We start from the raw sequence: 10,444 nt of genomic DNA on the forward strand, positions 1-10,444 counted from the left end.
TTGTGTGTTTCTATGGATCACATACAGTGGATAAACGAATACATTTATATGCAGTGTATATTCTTGCCAATGGAAATATTCCAATTGCACGACGTCTCTATGTGGAAAAATATCTAAATCGGAAAATTTCATTTCCCAAAAAAGCTTCAACGCTTTTGTAAATTATATTTATTTATAATATCTTATTATATTATTGCTTGCTATTGATCTGCTGTTCCATATTAATTGGATATAGAACAGTATTATCGTATTACTTGTAAAATAAATATTTTAGCAAATTTTTTGAAAATGTTGGGATTAATTTTTAAAATATCTCGTTTTTTAATGTTGTGCATTTTTATTGCGCAATTCAAATATTACTATGTTACTGATCCTTGGATGTAGCCCTATTCTATAAATTCTGCTCAGGTAAAAACAATGTCCTTGATCAAGTAGGTGCCAAAGCTTCATTGTTTGCAAATATTGACAGGTACACAGGAAGGAAACAGTACACGAGTAGGAGGTAGTAGTTTACACATAAAACAAAGTAACACTTTATTTAAGGCGTGCTCAATTTCCAAGTTGCAGCCTATCACTTCAACTTCTCTTGAACAGTAAAAAAACAAAAAAAATAACACACAACTCTGACTCAAGTGCCATCTAATGTATGCAATACATACTTAACATGAATATCTACTGCATAAAAGATTGAGAAGGATATTCAAATATAACTAAAGTATAAATTGCTATTTCCAACAACAGAAATGAAAATCAAATTTAAAAAATTGTAATTTGTTTTTATTTCTCCATAAGTACATTTTTTCAGTATTTATTTGTCTTAATGAATTTATCAAGTCCTTACTTGAGAGCATCATTTAGAACAGAGTGAAATTAGGATCAACAAGATAGTAATAATCCGCAAATTACAAATGCGGATTATATTAGCGTATCAAAAAATGAGATCTCTCGAAAATGCATTTCCGGATATTTTGCCAAAAAAGGTGCTTATTTTCTAACAAAGAATCTGATACTATCGATCTGTATTCTACCTATAGGAAGATACTCTGTATACACATATTTAAAGAAAAAAGATGACACTAAGTCCATGTGCATATCAAAATTTATTTTTTATTGTTTCAATCAAAAATAACAGTTGTAATATGAGAAAATTCCTTCAATTGTAAGAAACATATTTCTATTTTATTTTAGTCTTTTTGTCTTTAAGAGTTTTGTCTATTAAAATTTTCTATATAAATAATAATAATAGAAAATGATATCACAACTATGAATAAAATTAAATATTATAATATTATATTTTATATTATTTAATTTAGAATTACTATTTGGAACAGGGTATCTTAGAAGGAAAACTTAATATTTTGAGAAATGATAGTATCGCATATTTTAAGCAAAAATTTTCATATGAATAATGTTCTATTCCGAATGGTTTCTGAGATAGAACTATTTGAATGTATAGTTGCAAAATTACCGATAAAAATATTACTATACTGTAAATAGTACTGTTTCTAATTTTTATTATTTAATTTTTAATTTTAATATTTTTATTATTTCTAATTGTTATTATTTAAGTAACACATTTTTACAATTTATAATAAATTTTCAAAACTTTTACCATCAACATTAATATATTTCTTTTTTTTCCATATAAATATTTTTATTTATAATGACTGATACCATTATCTCCCAGAATAGTGACATTTCCTCCTGGCACCTGTATAGGATAAATAACATTTATTATGTTATGTATATTATTTATCATAATTATTTATAAATAATAACAGATTATATTAAAACAAAGTAATCGATTAAATTAGATTTATAATAATAAACCTATTATATTGACACTAAACAATTTATTTAACCTTCCAATTCTTGTTAATAAGATCATCGACACGTTTCTCCTCTTGCTTTTATTTTAAATATTATTAATAGGATTTTAATTGCTAAAGATATTTATAAGAGAAAATTATTCATATCTTTATTTTTGTAGCTTTGCATTATACGTAGGCAAATTTGCATTAATATAAGTAATGTGTCAATATATATACGTATTGTTCAAGTATAAAACATTGTTCACAAATGAAAGTTTCTCGTCGAAATTATACAGGAATGACTCATAAATTATATAAAAACGAGATATTCGTTGTTTAAGCAACATCTTTAAGTTCCACAACAATTATTGCGGTGGGAAATGTTTTAATTGTAATTTTAACGTGCACTCTTAAAGTTAATATTTTGTAATCTATTTATATTTTATTATCTACTTTTTTTCTAGAATTTGTACATTTACGTACATTTCTAGAATTTTTTGTACAGTTCATTTTAAAAAGAAAAGAAGGAAACATTCTACATTCTGGGTTGTATAGAAAATTACATCACTGTGAATAAAATTAAATATTATTATATTTTATATTATTATAATTTATATTATTTAATTTGGAATCACTACTTGAAACAGGGTGTCTTAGAAGAATTATTTTTTCCTAAAACCAAGGATTTGATTCTCGATATTTGACGTGTCCTAAGCACTTCTGCAACTGTTTCTTATGTAAATATGTACACGTGCAGTCATCCATTGTTACGTGAACCGCGTGTGAATAAAGCATAATAGCACAGTACGAGACGACTGTAGTGTGATCTGTTACGTGCGACAACTGCATCGAACACTTATTTATATTTCTTAAAATTTTCTTACGTTGCATTTTACAATGAAACGTCTTTGATCGTCTCGTCTATCTCTACGAATTTGCAGAACACTTTTTCAAAGCATTTAAAAAAAAGGATAGATTTCACACTGATCCCTTGATTGCTCCAATATCGTTTGTGGCTACCGATATATTCTTGTGGAAATATTTATAATTTAATATTAATATTTATTTCTTTGACCGAGATTTTTTCCTACATTTTACTTAATTCTACTCTTGTTCTTTTAGGCTTATACGAGAGAAAAGACTCAGCAGAAGGATTTGCCACCGCACACGACGCTACAGAGGCAAGTGAAGGCTAACAGAAATGTTTATATACCAAGGTTCGTACATACCGTGTCCTGTAAAATGTACAAAGGAATTAGTATTAATCTTTATTAATTGATTAATTCGGTTCGATCACACAAATTGGTCAATTAATTAAGAGACATAATCCTTTGTTTCCTTTACAGATTTTATTTCCCCGGAGGAAAACCAGTTCCTTTATCGCAATTGGAGAACACTATCTCAAAGATCACTTCGGTTTTCCAGAGTTTCCCAAATTGCCGCGCTTCTCGCGAGAAATTTCATGTCATCACGAAGGTCAGGACACTTATACTTTAATCGAAATAATTCGATGCTTATTATTATTTATAATATAAATTTGATATTATATTATAATACCGTATTTATGTATTTTATTTATTATATTATTATATCTTATAATATTTTTATTAATATATGTAAATTCTGTCTTTCTATTGTGTAGGCTTGTGACTTGCCCTTGTACTGGAAAGTACCACTTTTTATGGCAGCAGGCGGTGAGCAGAAAGAATATGTTGAGATGAATGCGTTCTTGGAGTTTTGGAAAGAGTAAGAATTTTTTAATTTTAATTACATTTAAATAGAATTGTTAGTTCCTTTAGTGATGGATTTTCGGGCACCGAATGTCCGAAACTAATTTCTTTTGTTTTATGTTTTAGAAAAATATACAATGTTATGTAATTAGTTAGTTTTATGACTACTGATTATTAATTGTTATTATTAATTGTTGTAGGCTAACAGCTGTTCATCACGACGCAGCTAGTAAATTCATCAGAATTGTAACTCTTGGACTTCAAAACGCTATACTTCCAGAGGACCTAATTCCACTTGTTCAAGATGTCGTGGAGACACATCCAGGATTGACATTTTTAAAGGAAGCCACGGAATTTCATTCCCGTTATGTGCACACGGTTTGTACGGAATAATTTACTTCCTCCCAACTCAAAATTTTTTCTTATAGAAATAAGCAATAATTAGCTTAACAATCTTTAATCGACGAATTACAATACGAAACAAAATGTTTTAGTAATAAATTTACGAAACTTGTAATATAACGTGCGTTTAAAACTGTTCTGTATTTAAATTATTCTTAATTATAGAATGAATATAATTGACTTTAGTTTTTCATCAATTATTAAGTAATAATTAAGTGATAAGCAATATATTTTTCAATTGCGAGATGCTGCACGATCGCGAAATTCCGTTGAATTAGCGAGCGAAATTTTTTCTTCACTTACATTTACAATATTCTTTGCCGTTTTTAATTTGTTTATGTATAATATTATATTGTTTTATATAATTGTAATTTTCTCACAATGTTTTCTTAATTAAACTTTATTCAAGACGGTTCAAAATTAAATCAAAATGATCATTCAGGAAATTTGGTTTCATTGCATTGATTATGATTGCATTATCGATTTGTGCTTTATCTATCATATTTATTTATTATATTTAGTTTGTTAATTAAAATTGAATAATTTATAAAAATTAAATTTAAATTTAATAAATTTGATATTTTTAATATTTTAATATTTATTTTAATAATTAATAAAAAATAAAATTAACATACAGCATATGAAGATTTAGTTTTTAAATTAAGTTTTGTAATATAAATTATTTATTATAAAAAGATGACAAAACAAAGAAGAGTATACACAATTAGACATATATTTAATGATAAATTTAATTTAATAATTTAATTTGTATTAAATTATTAAAATTTGTATAAAAGTCTCTATTATTTTAATAAATAAATTGATCACCAATATTATCGATAATTGTTCGTGATCTTCGAAAAATAACTTTTATCGGAGCTTAGTCTTGAGCTCAACCTTGTTAAAGATTATTGAGTGAATGCAATGAGGCAATTATTTGCGCTATTTATTTTCAATGAAGTTAGCATTGAGGGTTCGCGAAGGCCAACCAAAGCAAAATGATTTTGCTGCTACCTTTGATCTTGATAATGTTTGATAATCATTCCCTCGAATAGATAAAAGCATAATTTATTGACATTTATTTTATACCGCGTCGTAAAGATTGAGGCTTTTTTTACATCTAACGCGTTCAAGATCACTTCGCCTTTTAATCGGAAAAAAATTATACAGCTTATTTATTTGCTTTTTGAATTTCGCTAATTTGATTGTCATTATGAAAGAAATTCACGATCGCATGTATGTTACGAACAAGAGCTATCGTTGACAGATATCTATGGAAACACTTGCAGGTGATTGCCAGAATATTTTACTGCGTGAATCGGAGTTGGAGCGGCCAGATCTCTGTCGCTGAATTAAGAAGGAGTAATCTGTTGGCGGTGATTGCCATACTTGAGCACGAAGAAGACATCAACCAGGTCACGGCTTACTTCAGCTACGAGCACTTCTACGTGATATATTGTAAATTTTGGGAGTTGGACCGTGATCATGATCTCTTCATAGACAAGATGGATCTAATGAGACATAATGATCATGGTGAGAGAATTCGTTTTATGATTAAAATATATTATATATTTACTATAATTAATATTACTCAATTAATATTATTAATTTACTATAATTAATATTTAATATATTATAATATATTATATATTTACTATCATGTCTTAGTTTTCAATTTTTTATTAAATAATAATTTAAATTAAATAAATAATTTAAATTGTTTGATTACCTTTAGCGTTATCAAGCCGCATGATCGAGAGGATATTCAGCGGTGCCGTGACGAAGGGTAATAGAGCAAAAAGTGGTAACAGCACGCAGCAGTCGGAGGACAAAATGAGTTACACGGAGTTTGTTTGGTTCTTGCTCAGCGAGGAGGACAAAAATCACCCAACTGCCATTGAATACTGGTTTAGGTAATTATTCTGTGTCACCAGACAAAGAAATAGTAGAACTTAGTATCGCAATTTGCCTTTTTAGTACGTGTTATAATTTTTCATCGATAGATGTATGGACCTGGACGGCGACGGTTACTTGTCAATGTACGAATTGGAGTATTTTTATGAAGAACAACTGCACCGAATGGAAGCGATTGGCTTGGAGACATTGCCTTTTGAGGATTGCCTTTGCCAGGTAATGTATCAAAATAGTACATTTGTATATGATAAAAAAATATGTTACTTCTTTTCACGGTTAAATTACATTTGAATATTTTAATTTTGGACTTAGAAATATGATAGATTATTATTTTGATTTTTAAGCAAACCTGGATCTTACTTTCTTTCTGCTAAACATTTTATATTCAAGCAATAAATATATGCACAAAAGTAATAAAACTGTATTATGTCGCAGATGTTGGACATGATCCATCCGGTGATACCAGGCAAGATATCGTTGAGCGACTTGAAGAAATGCAAAATGACCGCCATCTTTTTTGATACTTTCTTTAATCTAGAAAAGTATTTGGATCACGAGCAAAGGGATCCTTTTGCCTCAATGAGAGATCACGACGCTGACGGTCACGAGGTATGTAATTATATTTATTATACTTCATTGTACAGAATGTACAGAATTTCATAACTTTAGAGTATAAATGTAGTGTACAAAAAATAATCATCGTAAGATGATTAACAGAAATATCACAATGATGTTTCACTTTTATTGCAGCTCTCTGATTGGGATCGATTTGCAGCTGAAGAATATGAATTATTGGTCGCCGAAGAAAGTGGTAATGAGCAGCACGAGGAGATGTGAGTATCATCTGTATATGAAAAATTTGAAATTTGTCCTTTTTCCTTCTATTATCGACACTACTACTTGTTCATTCCACTCGCCTATCCATCTTTTTCTTTCTTTCTTTCGTTAGATCTTCTTCCAATCATATGTTTTCTCCTTTCAATCTTCCCGCCTTCTCTTCTCATGTTTTCTTTTCCTAATTTCATTCTTAGCATTTCTTCTAATTCCTCTCTCCCCGTTCTCAATCTTTTTCTATTTTTACTTTTGCTCCTATTTTTCCCATTACCTTCTCTTCTATTTCCTCCTTCCCTCCTAATACCTTAATAATGATATTTCTTTTTCTTTCTTCCCTCTCCCTTGTCTCTATATTCCCTTCTATTTTCTTTGCTTTATACTCCATCTGTTCTATTTTCCCTCTACCTTTTCTCTTTCTCTCCCTTCTTTTTTAACATCCTCTTTTTTCAATTTTCTTCATTTCCTTCCTTTCTTCTGCTTCTTCTATCTTTTGCACCCATTTCCTTTCCAGCTCCCTAATTTCGCCTTTCTTTTCTTCATCTTTTCTCCCTTATTTTTATTTCCTCCAACTCCTTTCTAATATCGTTTACTCCCTCCCCCATTCTGCCCTTGTCCTTATTTCTTCCTTTATTTTGTTTAACCCATACAATTTCGCTGTCGATGTCGGAATCTTATCCGTTCTTATGCTTGATGATACACGTATTCTTATGGTTTGTTTGCTTCTGCGGAAAATTACTGTTCCATCCTGCTCCACATTTTCCCCTCTATTTTCCTCCTCTTTCTTCTCTCTCTTTCTCCTCTGCAGTTCCTCCAATTGCTTATACTCGCCATCCTTTTTAGCCTTTCTAGTCACTTCTCGATATTCTTTTAGCAGCCTTTCTATCTCTTCTTTTCTATACCTTGCCGTTCACTGAGCTAAGCTCAAACATTTTCTCTCTCTTTTCCTTTTTTTCCTCTTACTCCCTCTTTTACAATTAGTCTTCCTCTGCACACCTATGCTCCACCTCCACTCACTTCTATGCTTCTCCTTTACACACTCCACATCCTCTTTGCATTCTGTACCCCGGTTATCTCCTTTTATACCGCTTTCTTACATCCGTTCTCGCACATGTTCGCTCTCTACGTATTCGGAAACGGAAATCTGTGATTAGAGACCATTTCCGGAAGTCGCGTACTGTGATCAGAGACTTTGGTCCATATTCTCAACTCACTTTTATCGATAAGAGCTCTAAAAGTGACTTACAAACCACTTGATTGGCTGAGAAGTTACATTGAAGGCGTTTTTATCAATAACTGTTGAGAATATGGACCTTTATATCTGAAGTTATAAATACATATACAGGGTGTCCCAGACCTACCGTACCACCGGTTAATGGTAGATTCCTGAGGTGATTCTGAGACGAATGTTCCTCTTGCAAAATGTCGAGGGTGGCGTAGTTTCGGCGCTACAAAGGGTTGTAGTTATCCTATCCTTGTGTAGAATTTTCCCGCGTTCAGTGACGGTGGGTCGAAGGGGTCCCGCGCATCGCGCACACTTCAATTTGATCTTAATTTTTCGCGGCTGTTCAAATTGAAGTGTGCGCGATGCGCGGGACCCCTTTGATTCACCGTCACTAAACGCGGGAAAATTCTACACAAGGATAGGATAACTACAACCCTTCGTAGCGCCGAAACTACGCCACCCTCGACATTTTGCAAGAGGAACATTCGTCTCAGAATCACCTCAGGAATCTACCATTAACCGGTGGTACGGTAGGTCTAGGACACCCTGTATATGACATACAATACATACCCAGATGGCCAAATCTGCAAAAAACAGATTTTACGTAGTATCTGCTACAGACTCTCTCAGCAGCTTGCTAGCAGAACTATAACAGGTTTTGATAGAATATAATGACAAACTGATGGAAATCAAGCAGAATTTGTCGTTTCAATGTATTTAAATGAAACGTACTGCAGATCCTGCTCGCTTTTTGCTAATCTGCTGGCAGAATGCTCCATGAGTAGGCTCAGCAGATTATAAGCCGAATGTGGACATAACGGATGCCAATTTGCCAGCAAGTTTTATGGAAATGTTGCCAATCTGCTGGCATACTGCTCGCATTTTGCTTACTGGGTACATGACAAATTGGATATAACTTTGTATATTACACATTTATCTTCTATATATCTATCTTGCGTTTCGAAGACTACATAATTATATATGTAATTTTTTAAAGTTTGGTAACAATACGCATCTCTTGCAAAATATATTATGTAAATAATTAGATATGCTTCACGTTTTTATGTCTAACAGTACATACATATAGTCTTCTAAAGAAGAGCGTAATCGGTATAATTTGTATCTTAATCCCTCTTTAGCAAGATGGTTTCAGCGTACAGAATAAATTTCAATTTTCTTTATCTTTTTGGAAAAATGTCGTTGTCGAGACTGAGTACAACTACACAGAAATGCCTAATTGAATATAATAAAATGAAATTAAAAACTTAATATAATGAAATAAATAAAATAAAATATTGATCGAATTGATTATCGAATCCTGATAGTATCGAATCTAATTCTAATTCTATCGGAAATAAATAGCGTTAGTAATCACGTCACTACATTATATTAACTCGCAAGTTTTATTCTAGAATTACCTATAATGGTCTCGGTAAAAGTATTTCTCAGAGATGCAGAGAGTTGATTATCGACAATAGTTGCGCGATATATAAAAATAAAGGTATTAATCAACATACATTAATTTCAATTAACATGCTATTGTCAGATAATAAATGATTACAAAATATGTTATTTCCAATAATATCTTTGTTTTATTTAAATTTTAAAAGTTTCATTAAATTATTAAAGTATTATTATTAAATATTAATTATATTATTATAAAATTGTCCATAACAGAAAATACAGGAAATTATGTATAATGTATTTTTTTCTTATACTAGCAACACAGGCGCGCGCTACGCGCACTATTTTATTTTATTTTTCACGATGAAATAAATGACCGCACTGACAGCCACTATGACATTCTGACATTCGCAACACGAAGTTCAAGCCACACGAAGTTCGAGCCAAGCGAGAGAACCAATCAGCGTCGCGGAAAAGAGGCCTCAATATTCGATAAAAAAGAACTTCAAGAAGTTAACACGCCTCTTTTAGAATAGGAAATTTTATAACATAATTTTATAATATAATTAATATTTAATAATAATAATTTATTACATGTATAATGTATTTCCTGTTATGGACAACTTTATAATAGATTTTATATCATATTTTGTTATAAGACGTGTAAGCATAAATACCTTTATTATATACACAATTATTCTTTGATTTGCTAACGGAATTAGTTTATTAAAAGTTCGATCTGTTCAACTGTTGTTAATAAAATAAATAGTTTAAATTTATGCCGATTATGCTGTTTTTTTAACATAGACTGCCCAATTCATATCTTCGTCTTAATCATGATCTTAATAATAATAATAATACGTTTCTTGCAGGCTGTGTGATGATGAGATCTAACCATCATCTGCAGCTAAGTAAGTAAAGGATAAAAAGCGCCCTGAAGAGATGCATGTATTTATGTATATTTAACACATTATGTAGATTTAATTCATGTATACGAACTTACTTTATTTATTTAAAATTTATTTGTTACTTATATTTTCAATAAAACATTATTCTTCTTGATATATAACATGAAAATACTGTTTTATGCTCTTCGTATGTGCGTATATATCTGTATAGTGTGTGTG

At 30.6% G+C, this 10,444-nt stretch overlaps 1 protein-coding gene across 3 annotated transcripts in view; it reads left to right on the top strand.

The window, feature by feature from the left end:
- Positions 1 to 10,444, top strand: part of LOC105282738 — a 34,516-nt gene that overhangs the window by 16,218 nt on the left and 7,854 nt on the right. Inside the window, exons 3-12 of one of the 3 annotated variants that reach the window (XM_026974422.1) lie at positions 2,934 to 3,028; positions 3,158 to 3,287; positions 3,454 to 3,557; positions 3,742 to 3,919; positions 5,233 to 5,476; positions 5,679 to 5,856; positions 5,947 to 6,073; positions 6,293 to 6,466; positions 6,608 to 6,690; positions 10,190 to 10,228. In XM_026974422.1, the coding sequence (XP_026830223.1) occupies positions 2,934 to 3,028; positions 3,158 to 3,287; positions 3,454 to 3,557; positions 3,742 to 3,919; positions 5,233 to 5,476; positions 5,679 to 5,856; positions 5,947 to 6,073; positions 6,293 to 6,466; positions 6,608 to 6,690; positions 10,190 to 10,211 (1,335 nt within the window). In that variant the 3' untranslated portion in view covers positions 10,212 to 10,228. Of the gene's footprint in view, positions 1 to 2,933; positions 3,029 to 3,157; positions 3,288 to 3,453; positions 3,558 to 3,741; positions 3,920 to 5,232; positions 5,477 to 5,678; positions 5,857 to 5,920; positions 6,074 to 6,292; positions 6,467 to 6,607; positions 6,691 to 10,189; positions 10,229 to 10,444 lie in introns of those variants that run through there. The other 2 variants (XM_026974421.1, XM_026974423.1) reach the window with 2 other exon arrangements.

This window comes from Ooceraea biroi, chromosome 12 (genome assembly GCF_003672135.1).
Source record: "Ooceraea biroi isolate clonal line C1 chromosome 12, Obir_v5.4, whole genome shotgun sequence".
Taxonomy (NCBI): Eukaryota; Metazoa; Arthropoda; class Insecta; order Hymenoptera; family Formicidae; genus Ooceraea; species Ooceraea biroi.